This window comes from Heloderma suspectum, chromosome 2, assembly GCF_057233095.1.
Source record: "Heloderma suspectum isolate Gila_16-S chromosome 2, 16-S_ref, whole genome shotgun sequence".
In the NCBI taxonomy this organism is placed as follows: domain Eukaryota; kingdom Metazoa; phylum Chordata; class Lepidosauria; order Squamata; family Helodermatidae; genus Heloderma; species Heloderma suspectum.
Genome location: NC_139459.1, coordinates 356,464,566 through 356,484,428, shown reverse-complemented (window position 1 = coordinate 356,484,428; position 19,863 = coordinate 356,464,566). Strand labels below are relative to the sequence as shown.

Below are 19,863 nucleotides of genomic sequence, written 5' to 3'. Positions count from 1 at the left end.
GACCCAGGCTGTCTGTCTCTTTGAAATTGTAGCAACTCTCCAAACTCTCCATATAAGAGGAGTGGGTATAGTTTTGTGATTGACATCTCATAGGGATGGGGGAGAATTTCTCCCCGAAACTTTGGGGGGCCGAGTACCAACGTATTCGGCCCCCTGAAGTAGTTTCGGGGAGAAATTCTCCCCCCCGCCCCCCACCGGGATGGGACTTACCTTTCCCGAATGTCCCTCCAGGCGGCGGGTCCCGGCGGCGGTTCGGCAGGTCTTCAACAGGGGCAGAGGCGGCAGCCGGTCTTTCGACCGGCTGCCGCCGCCATTCGAATAAAAGTAAAAAATAAAAACACGCCCCCGAGATAGGCTACGTGACGATTAACGTAGCCTATCACAGCTGACTTTGCAGATCTAGGCATGATAGGCTACGTTAATCATCACATAGCCTATCACAGGGGCGTTTTTTTTTTTAATTTTTATTTCACGGCCGGGCGAGGCGAGGTGCCTCCTCCCCGGCCTGAATTTCGGCCGGGCGAGGAGGGAAGCCTCCCCCCCTGGCCTGAACTTCGGGGGGAGCAGCGAAGCGCCTCCCCGCCACCGCGAAGCAAGCTGCGAGACCAGGTAAGTGGCTTTCCTGCACCCCTACATCTCTAGCTTCCAACCAGGGAATAACTTTTCCAGGGTTCTCCTTTTTCCTTCCATTCACAGATGTTGAGAGGGATGTAGATGTCAACTAAGTAGGAAACAAAAAGGAAAGCCTCAAAGTGTTTTAAATTAACCATATCTCCCCAAACCCTGTGCCTAACTGAATTTTGCAAGTTCTTTATCTTGGGGTACCCCTAAGATGGAAGGTCGGCAGGTCAGCAGTTCGAGACCTGAGTGCTGCATGACGGAGTGAGCTCCCGTCTTCAGTCCCAGCTTCTGCCAACCTAGAAGTTCGAAAGCAAAAAATTGCAAGTAGATAAATGGGTACCACCTCAACGGGAAAGGTAACAGCGTTCCGTGCACCTCGGTGTTCAGTCATGCCGGCCACATGACCATGGAAGCGTCTTCGGGCACCGCTGGCTCTTCGGCTTAGAAACAGGGATGAGCACTGCACCCTAAAGTCGGACATGACTGGTTGGGGTCACCTTCACCTTTACCTTTACCTCTAAGATGTATGCTGTTTTCATTCCCATTGACCAAAAAACACCAGAAGTGGAAGTGAATCCCTCCCCTGCTAGTATTAAAATCTCCACTCCCCCTTTCACTAACACCCCCCCATCTCCTCTCCTTTCAGATTATTCACCTATGGGCACTGTAGTGTCACCCCTTCTCTCTTGTCCCAGCTTGAGGTCCCTCAAGAGGGGGATTGCTATCTGAACCACCTATATTTTCAACTGTCCCCTTTAACCAACATTCCTTCACCCCCTCCCATCCAACATTCTCTCTGACCAATCACTCGGCACCAGGCACTCAACCAAACATACAGTCCCTTACACTCTCACTCACTCTCCATGCAACCTCAGATATATGGAGAAGCTATTAAACCATAAGCAGAGAGTTGAAAGAAATAAAACCGTGGGGTGGTTTTACCACAGGAACCTCTAAGATTTTATTAGGGATGGCGGAGAAATCTGCCACGGACTCCAAAGAATCTGGACCCCTGGAGTCGGTGGTGGAATGGACTACCCCCCCGCCACCCTGCAGAATTTTCCCCAGATGGACCCTACCAGGTCGTTGGCCGGTCTGGTCCATCCGCAGCCGTCCACTGCCCTGTCTGCGGACACCATTTGCGTCCCGGCATTAGCCGCAATAGGCTACGTAAATATTTAGGTAGCCTTTCACAAAAAGAGCAGGGATGCCAATGGCATAGAAGACACCATTTGTGCCCCTGTTCTTTGCTGTGATAGGCTACATAAATATTTATGTAGCCTATCACGGCTAACACAGGGACGCAAATGGCATCCGCATCCCGGCAGCAGATGGAAGTGTGGCTGCAGACGGGCCCGGACAGCGGCTCCGTGGCTTTGCTGTGGAGTGGAGCCAGCTGGGGAGGATTCCAGGGGGAGGGATGGATCACCACCCCTCCCAGTGGATGCCCCGGAATGGAACCAGGTAAGTGATCCACCCACGCCTAGATTTTAATACACATTGATACAAAACAGGAGTGGAAGCAAATTTTTTTAGCCCCTGCATATGTTAAATATTCCTCTTGCACAAAACCCCCACACCTAAATGTAAGATATGTGGCATTCTTTGTCCACACTGAAGAGGAAACAATATTTCCACATTTAATCATTTTCTGTAAAAAAATAAAAGTTATAGTCATTTGTTGATGTCCCCATTACAGTCTATGGGTCATATGAAGTTTCTGATTTTCTGAGGAAAGATGGCTCCAGATCCAAGAGGTATGAAGTGGAATCTGAACCAAATTGAAATGGAAGCCTAACTAATATTAGCATGATTCTCCGTAAGATTAAGGTTGCAATGAAGTGAGGTTGTAAATCTCTTCTTTAAAAATAAGCTGTGGCTGTTCCAGCATCATCAAGCAGTTATCATTATCAACTAGTTTCTTGTGTGAAGGATTTGGTGGGAAAAGAGATGTGTTAGACTAGCACACAAAGGAGCTCACTCTCAAGGCATTATTGCCACCATGGTGTACATAATTTGTACTAAAATCCATTGCAGTCTTATGGTTTGATCATCAGATGTTCTTTGTTATTCAGGTCTGGCCTCAGGATAATGATGTAGCATTTGGGAATGAAGATGCAACCCAATAGCCCCAAACTGGAGGTCAAGATAGAGAAGACCTGCACAGCTACCATGTATTTCCCTTTGGTGCTCAGGTAGGCTGGCACAAAGGACACCCACACACTGCAAAACACCAACATGCTGAAGGTGATCAGCTTGGCTTCGTTGAATGCCCCAGGCAGCTTCCTGGCTAGGAAAGCCGCCGTGAAGCAGATGGCAGACAGGAAGCCCATGTAGCCAAGAGCACTATAAAACATGACAACAAACCCTTCGTTACATTGCAGGATGATCTGCCCAGGCTGGGAATGCATGTCGGAGTCTGGAAATGGAGGAGAGATTCCCAGCCAGAGAATGCAGATGCCCACTTGAAAACTGGAGCAAGAAATTACAATGGAGTTTGCCAAACTCTTCCCCAGCCATTTCCTCATCCTGCTCCCTGGTTTTGTGGCTAGAAATGCCACGACCACTGTGATTGTTTTTGCCAACAAACAAGAGACAGCAACTGAGAAGATGATGCTGAAGGTGGTTTGCTGGAGAAAGCAGGTCACCCTCATGGGCCGACCGATGAATAGAAAGGAGGACAAGAAGGAAAGCATGAGGGAGACGAGGAGCATGTAGGTGAGGTCACGGTTGTTGGCTTTGACTACTGGAGTTCCTTGGTATTTAATGAAGATTCCTAAAATTACACCAGTGGTTAGCGAGAAGAATAGGGCACAGAGAGCTAAGGTGATACCCAAAGGTTCTTCATAGGAGAGGAAATCAATAAGCTTAGGAACACATTGATCTCGGTTCTTCTTTGGATGCTGATCATCTGGACACTTGTTGCAATGGTCTGCATCTGAAAAAAATGAGACCAGCAGTAGCATTAGTGTAAATGTCTTTCCACCAGTCATAGCCAGTAATGTATTGCATTCCCTAAAACAGGTATGTGGCACCTCTGGCCCACTGGTGTTCCTCATCCACCCTGCCTGCTGTTTCTGCAGGTCCCACCCTGTCCCCAAAACAGAGAAAAGCAATTATCCCATGGAAGCTGATAGTAAATAAGAGCTTTTCTCTGCTCTGGAACACATTCACAGAGACTGCATTCCATCTGTGTGCATGCCAAAAATGTCATCGTTACTAATTTAAAAACTAAATAGAAGAAGGAACAACCCCCTCCCACAAAGAGGCATTAAGCACTTCCTTTAGCCATGGCATCAGTCCTTGGCCAATGTAATCAGCGAAGATGGATAAGGGTCAAGTACACAGCTGGTGGTCCTCATTGCTCCAGACACCCTGTCCACATCCTTGAGATTCACAAGCTGAAAAGATTCCAAAGCAACAGGACAAGCAATTGCTAAGCTTGCATCACTCTGATCACTCTGGAGTCCAAGTCAAGGTGCATCCAAATATCTTTATCCACAAAGAATGAAGTAAATTGGAAATAGCAAGCCACCAGCTGCTTTCTCTTACAACTAGGATGTCAGAGAATTCCGCCACAGATCTTGGTGAGGCCGAATGCCAGTGCACTCAGCCCCCCGAAATCCGTGACAGAATGAAGCCCCCACACCATGAAAGGCGCGCAAAATGGAGCACTTACATGCGGCCGCCATTCGCTTCCTCATCATAGCTGTGATAGGCTATGTAAATAATTACGTAGCCTATCACGGCTAATGAAGGGACACCATTTGTGTCACTGAGGAGGCCGTGATAGGCTACGTAAGTATTTGCATTGCCTATCACGGCAAGCTAAAAAAACTAGGGATGGATGAAAGTCCCTTACCTGTTCTCGAAGCTTGCTTCGCGGTGGGGGGGAGGTGCTTCGGTTCTCCCCCCAAAGTTCAGGCGAAGGGGGGAGGCGCCCTGCCTCGCCCGGCCGAAATTCAGGCCGGGGGGGAGGCACCCCTTCCCTCACCGGCGAAATTCAGGCCAGGTAGAAGCACCCCATCTACCTGGCCTCGAAAAAAAGTAAAACAAAAAACCACCCCCATGATAGGCTACATAATGATTTACGTAGCCTATCACGGCTAGATTTCCAAAGTCAGCCATGATAGGCTTCGTTAATCATCACGTAGCCTATCACAGGTGACTTTGAAGAAAAAAAAAGCGCATACGCAAATGGCGGCCCCCATAGGGCGCCACCATTTGCGTTCCTTATTTGGTTCCTGTAGTCTACGTAAAGATTTACATAGACTACGGCGAAAATAAGGGCAACGCAAATATGGGCGCCACCACTTGTGTACGTGCTTTTTTTTTGTTTTTTTCAAAGTCACCCGTGATAGGCTACGTAACGATTAACATAGCCTATCACGGCTGACTTTGGAGATCTAGCCGTGATAGGCTATGTTAATCGTTACGTAGCCTATCACATTTTTTTTTTTTTTTTACTTTCCTTGTAATGGCGGCGGCAGCCGGTCAAAAGACCGGCTGCTGCCCCCGCCCCTGACGAAGACCCGCCGAACCGCCGCCGACCTGCCGCCGGGAGGAACATTCGTCAAAGGTAAGTCCCATCCTGGGGGGGGCGGGGGGGGCGGAGAATTTCAACACCGATTTCGGGGGGCCGAATGCATTGGCACTCGGCCCCCCGAAGTTTCGCTGTAGTCTATGTAAAGATTTACGTAGACTACAGCGACCAAATAAGGAACGCGAATGGTGGCTCCCTATGGGGGCCGCCATTATCCGTACGCGCTTTTTTTTTTTTTAAGTCACCCGTGATAGGCTACGTGACGATTGACGTAGCCTATCACGGCTGACTTTGCAAATCTAGCCATGATAGGCTACGTTAATCATCACGTAGCCTATCATGGGCGCGTTTTTGTTTTTTTTTCTTTTATTGGAATGGCGGCGGCTGCAGCTGGTCAAAAGACCGGCTGCCGCTCCCGCCCCGCACCAACACCCGCCGAACCGCCGGCTGGACCCGCCGCTGGGAGGGACATTCGGCAAAGGTAAGTCCCGTCCCGGGGGGGGTGCGGGGGGTGGGGGGGCAGAGAATTTCTCCCCGAAACTTGTTCGGGGGGCCGAACACGTTGGCACTCGGCCCCCCGAAGTTTCGGGGAGAAATTCTCCACCATCCCTAGAAATCCTACATGATCCCTACCTGCCTCATCCTAGTGGGGCCGAACTACACTACTGCCTTCCAATATAGCTTTCTCCCATTCACATATAAAGCAGACAGTGGTCATGTTATTGAAAGTGAATAAATATGATATACAGAGCTTTAAGCAGAAATGGAATAGTGAACTGAATTTCCCATTCTACCTAATTAGTTGATTGTCACTTTGGCATCTATATGTATGAGTGGGTCTTTGCCCTATTCCTCAAGGGCAGCACTTTCCTCAAGGGACTCACCCACCTTCCTTAGTGGAGATCGTTCCTTCAGGACATGGGACACAATCATAGCAGCAGACCTGCTCGCCTTCCTTAATCTCCTTGACATATCCAGGCTGACAACTTCCAGTACATCTAGAAAAAGGCACTGTCTAACCATAAATAGAAGGTGCATCAAGCAAAAATATTTTAGAAAGGAGGCTTTATTGATAATTGGAAATTAATTATAGAATTGGGAAGGCCTAATGGGGCACCTGAAGTCCCAAACCTGATTTTACCACCCAATGACTCCTATCCCTTTTTTTGAGGATTGTATTTGTGGTGGAGCAAAGCTACATCACAAATACAATCATCAAGCTGGTGCTTGACAGCAACACTTTATCTACCATGTTACTGGCAGCAGTTTACCAAAAGGGTGAATATATGCCACTTTTCTGGTATGCCATTTAAGCCCACTTCGTTAATAGTACTTCCATTCTATCTTTCAAAATATATTGAAATAATATTTTTGAGGAGGTTGCTCCCAACATTTTACCAGAGCTAAGACACATGAAGACCCTTTGACTCCCCAGGAAGACCACTAATCAAAACACATTGGACCATCTTCAGATAATGCCTATCAAATAAGGAGGGCACAAGTTATGCCCCATTCTCTTCCCACGAGTAGGTTGATTAAGTGATTAGATTCAGAAAATGGAAGTGGGCATAATCCCATCCTCCCACATGGCAAGGGGAAGACGGATGGAAGAGATCTTAGGGATAAACTTTCTCTCAGGGCTACAGCACATGCTTTGCATGCAGAAGGTTACAGATTCTATCTCCAGCATCTCCAGTCAAAAGGATCAGGTAGCAGGTCCTGTGAAAGATCTTCACCTGAGATCTTGGAGCATCACTGCCAGACAGAGTAGACAATAATTAGCTAAATGGACAAATAATATGACCCTGTTATAAGTCAGGGACTTATGTCCCAGTGGAAGACATAATGCTCACAAGGTCCCAGAATGAGTTAGGTTTCAGCAGGATTGGGTCCCAGAGTCATGTCTACATTCATGAGGAGCTGATTCCACTTTTGTCCAGGGTTCGTAAGCCTTCAGTTTCATCTAGGTCAGTGGTCCCCAGGCTTTTTGGCCCAGTGAGCCCATTCAGATTTTTGCGAGTTTATCATGGTCACTCCAACAAAGCAGCCAAGCGGGGGAGGGCTTGCCAATTCACAGGGACACTAATTTCCCATCAGGAAAACCAGTAGGGATGGCGGAGAATTTCTCCCCGAAACTTCGGGGGGCCGAGCGCCAACGCGTTCGGCCCCCCGAACAAGTTTCGGTGAGAAATCCTCCACCCGCCCCGCCCCCCGCCCCCCCCCCGGGACGGGACTTACCTTCCCTGAATGTCCCTCCCGGCGGCGGGTCCAGCTGGCGGTTCGTCCGGTGTTCGAGCGGGGCGGGAGCGGCAGCCGGTCTTTCGACCGGCTGCCGCCCCCGCCATTGCAATGAAAGAAAAAAAAAACAACACGTCCCCTGATAGGCTACGTGACGATTCACGTAGCCTATCACGGCTAGATTTGCCAAGTCAGCTGTGATAGGCTACGTGAATCGTCACGTAGCCTATCCCGGGTGACTTAAAAAAAAAAAAAAAAGAGTGTACGGATAATGGCGGCCCCCATAGGGAGCCGCCATTCCCGTTCCTTATTTGGTGGCTGTCGTCTACGTAAATGTTTACGTAGACTACGGCGAAAATAAGGGCAACGCTATTTGCGTTGCCCTTATTTTCGCCGTATTCTATGTAAACATTTACGTAGACGACAGCCACTAAATAAGGAACGCGAATGGCGGCTCCCTATGGGGGCCGCCATTCGCGTACGCGCTTTTTTTTTTTTTTAAAGTCACCCAGGATAGGCTACGTGACGATTCACGTAGCCTATCACGGCTGACTTTGCAGATCTAGCCGTGATAGGCTACGTGAATCGTCACGTAGCCTATCAGGGGGCGTTTTTTGTTGTTGTTGTTTACTTTCGCGGCCGGGCGAGGCGACGCGCCTCCTCCCCGGCCTGAATTTCGGCCGGGCGAGGCGGGAAGCCTCCTCCCCGGCCTGAATTTCGGCCGGGCGAGGCGGGAAGCCTCCTCCCCCCGGCCTGAACTTCGCGGGGGGAGCAGCGAAGCGCTCCCCCCCACCGCGAACGGCCTTCGACGACAGGTAAGCGACTTTCGTCCACCCCTAAAAACCAGTGAGGCTAAAAGAAAGGTAACTTATCAATAAACCTACATTCAAGATGAAAGTGAAAATCTCCACCACACCCTCTAGAACTTTCTCTCTCTCTCTACCATCTCCCTCCTTTGATGGAGCTTTGGACACATTCTTTGAGAACCTTATGCCTGCATTGAGGTGGATGTGAGCATTTTCATCATGGAAGTGAAAAGCAATCACCATAGAAAGCCTTTGAGGGTTCCTTAAAAATCACATAATAGCAGGGTGGGGAACCTAAGGCCTAGATGCCAAATCCAGCCCTCCTGAGGTTCCAGTCTGGCCATCGAGGGTTCCCAAGATAGCCACACACTCTTTTCTTGGCCCCACCTCAGTTTCCTCCCAATCAATGATCATGTCATGGTCTTCTGTCCCTTGTACAGTTTTTCCTTTTTCTAAGAGGTTGGAGTGCCTCTCCTGAGGGTTAGCGATAGGCAGGAAGCATTTCTATCTACAATATGCTGGTATGTTCTGTATTTTGCCCCCACTCTGACACCTTCAGCCTCATCCACCACAGGAATATGGCCCCCAAGAGCTTCTCTGAAACTGAATTTGGCTCTTGGGCTGAAAGAGGTTCCCCACATGTGCACTCTACCCTTTCAATGCATAAAGTAATGGGACAGGAAACTCTGTGAGACATACCTGTGAGTAGACCTGGCTAGGATTGCTAGATATTAAACAAAAAAAGGAAATGAGTGGTTTTTCCTACCTGGTTAAACCTTCTGGGCCACATAATGGCATTCTGATCAATGGTGAACTTGATCTGTGAGGAGGCCTGTCTCTCTATACTTCCAACATTCACTCCAGCAGTGGACTTGTTGGGAAATACCACCCAGTTCATGATAGCAAAATCGGCTGACAGATCCCCGTTTTCATCCAAATAAGCTCCGTCCATGGCAGTGTTATAAAATGGGAAGTTCCTCAGGAAAGGGTGAAGCTAGAATGACAAAAAAATCAGGGTGGGAAACACGTTCTTGCATTGCAATTCCCATCAGCTCCAGCCACCATAACCTATGGTGAAGGATGATGGGAATTACAGACTAACAACATCTGCAAAGCAACATGATCCCCAGCTCTGTCACAGAAAAGCACATGCATTTAGGAAGCACGAAATCCTGCTGTACATCTCAGCCTTGCCCATTTGGAGGTCTAATCTCAACCGATTCTTCCAGGCATCTTCACTTTGCACAACGTAAGCATATTACAGCCACAATTTAAGTATATTACAGCTGATTAAGCAGATCACAGCCAACATTTGCATAAAGAGAGATTTGGGGGGGCGGCAATCTGTGAGGTGGCCCAACTCATACGGATCGGGCCAGCTTGTGGATTAGCGAGCCAGTGTCAGGGGGCCAACAGCTCCTGAAAGCTCAGTAAACTTCACCCCCCAGATGGATTCCTCCACCATCCCTACATATAAGCCCCATTCTGCATCCTGAAGAAAATTAATTCTGACACCAGAAGCTGGTCCTGTTATTAGGCCAAGTGCAGTAAGTCTCTAAACCCAACAAGGCAGTAATCTCTCAATGACAAAAAGACCACATTCTGTACTAGGGCTGTGCAGGGATCCCCCGATCTGACTTGGGCAGATTTGGGGGTGGAGGCGACACACCTCGGCCCTGAACCTGAAGCAGGTTCCCTCCCCCGATGCCCTGACGCAACCTGAGCCACTGCCTCCTCTCCCGCTGCGGCCATCACCTTCTCCTGTGCCTCCTGCTTCTGCTGTCTTAACCACCACCACCGCTGCCTCTTGAGGCCTGGATGCATGGCGACTCTGCTTGCAGGGCGTAGCTGTTTTTAAAATGACGACTCCCTGGAAGAAGAGTCAACGCACATCCAGGCCTCAGGAGGCAGTGGTGGCAGCAGCACAGCACGGCAGTGGCAGCAGAAGCATGGTGGCAGCAGTGAGGAGAAGGCGGCTCAGATAAGGACCTGGAGGCACTGGGGGGGTGGGCCAGGGGCTGAAGCTCACCTTGCCCCCGATTCGCTCCAGGCCACTCTGTGCCCCATCCACTTCACCTCGGAAGGGCACAAAGTGGCCCAAAGCAGCCCGTTTTGACTCGGGGTTCGGGCCTTGGGCGGAAGCATTGAACAGCCCTATTCTGTGCCTCCATCCCCACATCACCGTCATTCCATCCAGTGCTAGAACCAGAGTGTGTCTTGCTGTATAAGTTAGCCTGGTATCATTTGGGACAGCCCATGGGGGCCATGAAGTCCTGAGCCATTCCCAGCAGGGCAGCCTGTCCAAAACACAGAAGTGACCCAACACCATCCAACAACACCACATCTGAGCCCACATCAGCTAGCTCAGGTAATTGTTGAGCCAAATACCAATAGAATCCTCATTCTTTCCCAGCTGCTTTTTCCCATTCTGTTGGGCAACTCAAAACAGGATTGCTCATTGGGGCATCTGACAGACAGCAGCAGTTCAACCACCCCTGCCACCCCCCCATCCCTCCATAACATTGAGCAGTTAATAGTGATTTACAGTGGAACTCTCTGTGAAGGAGAAGGAATACCTGCCAAGACTGTACCCTTTGAAGTTCCAGCCTGTTTCCACCCACCATCCCCATCTGATTCACTTGGGATGAGTATGCGGCATGTAAGGTCCGTGCCACAGCCTGGATGGAATTGGAAATACTGTAGGTGTCTTGAGACAGGATACTTTCAATCACATCCTGGGGCAGGTTCTCCCAGTTCTCTTTTTCTCTGCATCTTTCCCAGAATTTCATAGACAGCACATGCCTTGAATAGAAGCAATGAAATGCTTTCTGCCCAAACTGCTCAGTAGCCAAGAGAAACAGGTCAAAATTATCATATTGTGCCCTTCTGTTTGTCTTGATTAAGAAGGACAAAGAAACATAGGTGTCCTGGAGATCAACTATCTTGTAAAACATTCTCACACTGAGGTCCTGCAAAGCTGTTGTAATACAAACTTTCCCCACCATTGATTTTTTTATCTTTTCAATGTCTCGCATTATTACTGCTAGAAATAAGATGGCATTGGAGTCCACTTGACAAACAACTACATTAACTTGAGTGTTCATTAAATACCAAATCAGGCTGACATCCCTTTCCAATTTCAGTGTCGCTGGGATACTTTCTGAATAGGCAATGCAAATACCATTGTTTATGGCCACTGGTGTGAAGGTGCTCATGAACCTTTCTCCACTATCATTTTCTGAAGCTATGAGACCAATCCAGGACCATCTGAAATGCAGGAGCAGTTTGACAATCCCCAGGTAATTTGGTTCTGCTTTTGGAACCATCCAGTAGAGAAAAGGGAACTGATGTTTATCCTTAGGAAATTGACTAACAAAACCAAAACTGACCTAGGAAAGAGTGAAAGGGATGAGTGTTTTGACTTGCTTTAAAGGACAAAACTCAGTTGTTTGTTAACCTAAAAATATTAGTAACAGCCATCAATTGCCACTTACAGTCAGGGCCAGAAATATTGGAACAAGGATAACTGTTCTGGCAGTTGGCCTCTGTACACCACCACATTGACATTGAAAGGAAACACACCCAGATGGGAGCGAAGTCAGGACTTTCAGCTGTAATTCAAGGGGTTTGACAAAAGTGGGGCACTAACCATTCAGGAAGGACAGCCAGTGGCATGCACACACACCCATCGTTGGTGGCTCATAAGTTGGTGGCTCATGGAACAAACCAACATCACTTCAAGCTTAAGGATTGCCTTTAATACCTGGATGAAAATCCTTTGCAGTCAATGACTGCCTGAAGTCTAGAACCCATGGACATGACCAAATGCAGAGTTTCCTCCCTCGAGATGCTTTGCCAGGCCTTTACTGCAGCTGCCTTCAGCTACTGCTTGTTTGTGGGTCTTTCTGCCTTCAGTCTTGTCTTCAGTAAGTGAAAAGCATGCTCTATTGGGTTGAGATCAGGTGACTGACTTGGCCAGTGAAGAACATCCCACTTCTTTGCCTGGAGAAACTCTTGGGTAGCTTTTGCTGTATGTTTTGAGTCATTACCCATCTGCAATATGAAGCGGCATCCTATCAGTTTGGCAGCATTCGGCTGAATCTGAGAAGAAAGTACAGCCCTATACACTTCAGAATTCATCCTGCTGCTTTTATCAACAGTCAGGTCATCAGTAAACACCGGTGACCTGGTTCCATTGGCAGCCATACACTCCCATGCCATAACACTGCCTCCACCATGTTTGACAGATGATGTGGTATGCTTTGGATCATGAGCTGTTCCTTTCCTTCTCCATACTTTTCTCTTCCCATCATTCTGGTACAAGTTAATCTTGGTTTCATCAGTCCAAAGAATCTTATTCCAGAACTGGGCAGGCTTTTTTAGGTGTTTGCTGGCAAAGGCTAATCTGGCCTTTCTCTTCTTGAGCATTACCAGTGGTTTGCACCTTGTTTTGAAGCCTCTGTATTTACATTCATAAAGCTGCCTCTTGACTGTAGATGCTGACAATGACATGCCTACCTCCTCAAGAGCGTTCTTGACCTGGCTAGATGTGAAAGGGTTCCTCTTCACCATGAGCAGCATTCTGCAGTCATCCACTTTAGTTGTCTTCTGTGGTCTTCCAGGCCTTTTGCTGTTGCTGAGCTTGCCAGTTAATTCCTTCTTTTTCAGGATGTTTCAGATTGTTGTGTTGGCCACTCCCACTGTTTTTGCTATCTCTCTGATGGGTTTATTTTGCTTCCTCAGCCTAATGATGGCCTCCTTCACTCACATGGACACCTCTTTGGACCTCGTGTTGCGGGTTCCAGTGAACAGCTACCAAATGCAAATGTAACACTCAGAACCACCTCCAGGCCTTTTATCTGCTTGATTGGTCATGGGGTACCCAGGAAACAGGCCACACCTGGCCATGCAGCTGCTTGTCAGCCATTCGTTCCATTACTTATGAGCCACCAACAATGGGTGTGTGTGCATGTCACTGGCTGTCCTTCCTGAATGGTTAGTGCCCCACTTTTATCAAACCCCTTGAATTACAGCTGGAAGTCCTGACTTTGCTCCCATCTGAGTGTGTTTCTTTTCAACTTCAATGTGGTGGTGTACAGAGGCCAACTGCCAAAACAGTTATCCTTGTTCCAAAGGCCCTGACTGTAAATATGATAAAATAATAAACCTCCCTGCATTTCAAAATACTTCGAAGGTTTATTTCTCTTGTCTTGCAAGCCACTTCCAGGCCTGGTTTATCTCATGTGGCCCACACATTGGTTCCTCACTAAAACCTTTTTCCCACATCTATTACCTCCCCACAGCCAACCCATCCCATCTGCCCATTTATCTCTGAGCTACTACATTGGATAACTCTGTTATGTACACAAGATTACGTCTTCCACATGAAAGGGATAAAGGACATTTTAATGTAATTCATATGAGGTATGGTATTTTAACATTTCCAACTGATATATTCATGATCTTAACTTTTGCAGTGCACTGAGACCCTGCAGAGGTCACAGCGCAGAAGTCTCCCCTGCTTCCCTCTGACCTATATTAGAGGTGGGGAACCATTTTCAGTCCAAGTGCTGAATTCCAATTGGGGAAAGGTCTCTGGGGCTGAATTCCACCTGTGGTTGGGGTAAAAGGCAGAGTGAACAGGGCAAAAAATGTGATTCTTATTCATTTTAAGTCTACTCAGAAGTATGCAGAATAAGGCTTCTGCATGTCTGCTCAGAAGTAAGCAGGCATAAATCACTCAGGAGCACTTTCAAATAGCATCCCAAATAACATTCTCTGTATGTCTACTCAAGGTATGTATGAGCAGCATGTCTATTCAAAAGTAAGCAGGACAGGAATCTGCAGGATAAGCCTCAATAGTAAGGAGGACTGAATCAATGCAGCTTCCCGCCCCATCCCTGCCTCCTCTGCCCTTCTTGTAAAGCATGAATGTAACATGTATTGTTGATACGAATTCATTGCTTTTCATAGGAGTGTTCTGCATTAGAAGCTCTGTGCACTAACAGTTAAGCACAGAGTGATTAGTTCTATATGCTGGGAGCTCACTTAAAGAGCAGGCATGTGTCCCTGGAACTTGCCACAGGTAGGTTGGATACATCTTGGAAGTGAAAAGCTCCTTAACTCATGAGGGATGGACCATCACAAGGGTGCTTCTGGAGTTAGCTGTAAGCCTGGCTGCATGAGGGAGAGGTCCTCCTGAGGTCATGAGTAGGAGCTATGACTGAGGTCAAAAAGTCAAGCTGTGCAGATGGAGGTCTAAGATAAGGACCTAGAGCCAATCTTGGGTAGAATGTTATAAATAATAGTCAGATCTTGGCCTGGTTAAGCAGTGAGATCCTTGAGGAATGAGAAGCCCACCAAACATGATTACCTAAGCTCTGCCAAGCATGCCCACCAGATAGGTAAACATAAGATCTTAATGGTGACTGCCTGGCTGAGACGAATGGAACATTAATTTGAATAAGAAATATGCCGGCCACTATTTCTGTTATGGTTCTAATCATCCTAATATGATTGTAGGTCGTAAAGAATGTTGCTTATTTCATCTTTGCAATGTTTTGTTCTCTAATATTTCTTGAGCAGTGCACACACACACACACACACACACACCATTATGTATTATTTGGCTTGACAGGTGCTTCAGGGACCACAACCCCAAAATGTATTTTTGAATTGCAGAAAACCCAGGTGAGATTTATAAATCTGTTGCTTAGTAGGGTCTGTCCATACAGCCATTGTTTTCTCCTTTGGTCAGGTGAGTCACAGACACACCTGTTCAGGTCAGAGAAAAAAGCTAGTCAGAATGGAGTGGGAATGTTTGTCTCACCCTGAAGGGCTGCTGATGGGAAATGAAAGCAGTTCTCCAATGAGTGCTGAGAATGGGAGCCTTTTTCAGTGCCCAGTAGGGAAATTTATGAGGAAAGTGTTCTGGTAGCAAAACAAACGAAAGAAAGTCAGACAGACAGACAGACAGACAGAAAGAAAGAAGGAAAGAAAAAGAAAAAGAAAAAGAAAAAGAAAAAGAAAAAGAAACAACCATGAAAATACGAGGGGAAATTTGGGAGGAGAGAAATGACAGGTCTTAGGTAAGAGGATGCAGGGTTTAAAAAGGGAGCATGTCCATCAGTAAAGGCTTTGTGGCCACGTCACAAAGTATGAATGTAACATTTATTTTTGATAAGAATTTGTAAGAGTGCTATTCCTAATAATCTATGCATGCTAACTGTAAGTGATTAGTTACAGAGGAGTAGTATCTTCTGCACAGTGTTAAGTAGTTTCCCCCTTTATCCCCAGCAGAGGTCACCAGTGAGTCTTTGTTCTAGGGTGGGAGGGGAGGGGAGGGAAAGGAATTCTACATTGCTTGTAAAAGTCAAATAAAGGTCTGCATTACAAAAAAAAGTGGACTCTCTGATCCACAAAAGCATATGCCATAATAAATCTTATGTGCAGAATGGAGAACACATTGCAACAAGTTGCTGTCATGGCCATTCCAGAGAATACGCAGTTTGAAGCCCATTGGAAAGTTAGTCATGACTGCAATGGGATATTGGGGTGATTAATCTGGATTCAGATATCATGAACTGAAAGCTCGCTGCAAGCTCTGTATCTTTCCAAAAAGACACAGAACCCCCATTTGAAGCTGACAGAAGAACCCGTTTACTCTAGGGAACATTAAACCTCTCCCAAACCATATTCTCAAACTTTCAGAAGCACTGCCTTTCTGCAGCCTTACTTGGTGATGTCCACCCAAGTGCTTCAGGACTTCTTTAGAAAACTGCAAGTAGAAGAAGACTCAGTGTATACCCTCACCCCCATTCATACTTGTGGGATTTTGTAGATGCCCAGCATGGTTGAAATTTGCTTGGAGAGTTCAGAGTCGGCCCCTTCAAGGACTGCCAGCAGGTTATTCTGTCTTCCACAGCTGTAGTTTGGAACATGCTGCTGCCCGACAGATAGCAGGTCTACCACAGCCTCATAAGTCATTCTTCCATTGAAATAGTTCTCATAGACGTTGTAGCCCAGGGTGATATTGGGCAAGAGCCTCGGATTCCGGTTGATCTCATGAATGGTAAACAAGAAGGGAAGGATGTACAAGTACCTCATACCTCCTGGACTGCAACAGAAATAGATGTCATCAGATTTTTATCCCTTATTCCTTGAAAACATATCAAATTCCTGCAACATTTATTAAAATTCAAATCTCTTAGAACTACACTCTCATTCAACTGATGCTAATGGGAGTTTTCTTCCAGTGAAAATAGCAGGGTTAGGGGACCAACTTTTGTCAACACCGTGGTAGGGAGGGAAAGGGTTAAACTCCCCTCTCCAGCCCTAGGAGTTTTGAGCCTAATTGTCCACCCTCACCAGCATCTTGTTGTTGTTGTTGTTTGTTTGTTTGTTTTTGATTTTTTAAATGAACCCTTCAAATGGAAAAACCCATTTTATGTCACATTTAGTTTAGCCATCATGCTAAGTAGAAGTGAGAACAGAAAGCATCAGAGCTGATCCTGGGATTATTGGTGCTGTCATAACCACTGTTAAGAGAATTCAATAAAGAAAAAAAAAGTTTGGTTTAACACGATGTGTTTAGGCTTTGCATGTTCGCTAAGCTCCAAATTCCAGGAAATGATGGCTGTTAAGGGCCATGCATAAATGTGTTTGGCAGTGTTCTCACTCTGACCAGATCTCTCTTCTTCTCAACGATGTCAAAATCTTGAACGTTAATAGCATTCACCGTAACATTAGCGCAGACCCTCTATCTTAAATAAATATTTAGGCAGATGGATTCAAACAGGAGCTTCAGATCTAGTTGCAGATCCTTCACCTAACTTGAGGACTTCTCTCTGACACAGCCAGGCTTTCAGCCAAATTCAGAAGCAAGCTTTCTCCCTTTTCTAAGTTAAAGAGCTTTTTGCTTCTAAGAAGTAAGTAATCCAACTGCAGCAACTGCCCTTGACCCAGTTCAAAGAATACATTCTGCACTCAGAGTTAGTGCATAGCATGTGTAGAACTAATCACTCCTATAAAATACAATTCAATAATCAAACAAACAAGCAAAAACCTTTTGTTTTAACATCTTTTGTTAAGGGCTTTCTGTGATCACTCAGCTCCAAAACAGCGGGAAATTATAGTTGTTAATGGACACACCCTTAACAAATGTGCTATTTAGGCAATATGCATATGGTGTGGCATCCTATGCTGCGGTTAGTTCCAGCTCCACCACTACCTTGGAGCTAGAGGGCTGTCAGTGGCAAAGTGTTCGCAGGAATAGCCACATAGTGTCTATGCAGCTGAAGCTACCATTCCACATTACAAATGCCCAACTGGCATCTAATACCACTCACATAATGATAGAGTTGGAAGGGACCTTGAAGATCATCTAGTCCACCCCCTGGTTAGTACATGATAAAGCATTCCTCTTTGCTCCACCTGCAGATCTCCCCCATGGGTTTTGGGTTAGTTTTGTAATCCTGAAAGAAAAATCCTGTATAGTAGGTTTATATATCCTCATGGAGTGGAATGAACGAAAGAGCCGAAAAAGAGTGCCTTACTTTTAAGTATATTTGAGCTTATGACACTGCAAGGATCCAAACTCTGGACTTCATAAGTTACTGAACTGCATCCCATAACTCTATGCACACCGACACAAATGGAAGTGATTCGTAAGGCCCGAGGTTAGGGCAGAGAAGCCCCTCATAGTACTGCAGTGTTAGTTCGTGTCATTGGCCATGTAGTAAAAAGCCTTGTCATTGATTTGAGCAATTAAGGCAAGGCAATGTATATAAAGGACTCTGAATCATTCCACATGCTTTATATAAGTAGTAAATATTTATCTTCCTAAACTCTCATGGTAATCTTAATCTCCATCTTAATATCACCCTTGCGGGGCTGGAGCAGGGGACCTTGTGGAATGGATTACAGAGCAGAGTTTGGAGAGGAACAAATTCCATGAGAAGATATGAGAAAGGAATGAGCAGGACATCCAAATTTGGTTTCTCCTCTTAAATATGTTTCTGCTCTTAAAAAAACAGCTACGTTTTGGGGCTCAGAACCTTGAAAAGACGTTACACTCTCTGAGCAGAGAATCTATTCCACAAAGTGTTGTGGTGACTCATTTAGGAGGAACTTCCATTCTACATATGTTCAAGTGTTTTGAAAAAATAATGGCTTTCATATTAGTGAATCAGACTCAGGCACAGAATGATTGCTCCAACGCTACTCCAAATCCAGAGTGCATAATGGTGCACACCATTGCGCTACTTCCATGCATGATGTTGTGCTGGGCAGTAGCACAAAGTCAGCCCTTGTCCTGTCCATTCCCTCACTTAGAGTGCAATGCTTTACATGTTTCCTCAGAAGGAAGAACCATTCGATTTACTGTGGCTTAGTCCCAGGCAAGTGGGTATAGTATTGCAAAATCAATTGGTTAAAGGAAAAGATGCTTTAAATGCTTTACCTGTGGTGGGGGGTTGAACTAGGTGACTTTGTAGATCCCGGCCAACTCTTTCATTCTATGTGGGTGGTGTTCATTGCCACTTGGGTATTTGCAACAGTAGCTTCAGCTGCTTTGACTCCATGTGTCTATTCCAGCATACAGACAAATCTGGGATTTAAAGGTCCACCACTCTGCCATTCATCTGCACACGTTCCCATCCAGTTCCAAGTCAGTGGCGGGGCTGGGATTAACCACAGCATAGGATGCCATACCATGTGCATATTGCTGAAATGATCCTTTAAGGCATCTATCAAGGGTGCATCCCTTAACAGTCACCATTTCCTGGCATTCTTTTTATCCTGCCCTTCATCCAGAATAGCCTCTTTTACTGTCCATCAGCAACAACAAAAAGACATTCCCTGCCTGTAGACTTACAATCTAAAAAGACATGACAGGCGAAGAAAGGGGGGTGGGTCTGGAAGTATAAAATATGCATGTTCACACATACGCGAATATGTGCATTCACAAAAATAGCCATTTTATTTCTCAGAAAAGGGTGATCACAAAGCTCAACAATGCTGCCAGGGTGAGTGCAGTCCATTCGCCAAGCATGGGAAGGGGCGAGCAGGGTCAGGTGCTTGGTGAGCTGGTCTCGGGGGTGTGGGTGGGCAGGAGCAGGACTAGCCCTATTCCTCTCTCATCTCCCTCATCTTTCTTCATAATCCACCACTGGGGGATCCTTCACAGGGAGCTTTTATCCTGTGATTCAGATCACTCAATCACAGAAGTTTGCGGGCTCTTCAGATGACACCGTGTCCCTCCAGGGTGTCCCCTGCATTATATGCCCTTTGCTCCATTTTAAAATAGATCGCAGATAATGAGCTATCAAATTACCCCGTTGTGTTCCACTTGAGTTCCCTCCATGTAAAGAGAAAAGGCGACAAGAAGAGCAGTGTCAGGGTGGAAACTGAGCCCAGAGAGCCTCAGAGCAGGTCAGATTCTGAGGAGGAACAGCTATCAGTGGGAGAGGGGCCAGCTCATCCCTCACAGGCTCAGAACCTGGCAGAGATTCCTCCTGCCAGCATTCCAGAGGTAGAAAGCAACCCAGGTAGTGAGGGAATGCAGGAGGGGGGCTTCTTAGATGCTCGACGCAGATGCAAAGAGCAACGAGTGATGGAGGGTGTGGAAAGGGGCATAGCGCCCGTTTGCCGCGCAAG

At 46.7% G+C, this 19,863-nt stretch overlaps 1 protein-coding gene across 1 annotated transcript; it reads right to left on the bottom strand.

Annotated features, from left to right (window-relative positions):
* Positions 1 to 2,660: 2,660 nt before the first annotated feature.
* On the bottom strand, positions 2,661 to 8,882 carry LOC146355531 (vomeronasal type-2 receptor 26-like). Its single transcript, XM_084829929.1, has 2 exons — positions 8,870 to 8,882; positions 2,661 to 3,589 (listed from the first exon to the last, which is right to left on the bottom strand). The coding sequence occupies exons 1-2, from the start codon at positions 8,871 to 8,873 to the stop codon at positions 2,661 to 2,663; spliced, it is 933 nt and encodes a 310-aa protein (XP_084686055.1). The 5' UTR covers positions 8,874 to 8,882.
* Positions 8,883 to 19,863: the final 10,981 nt, after the last annotated feature.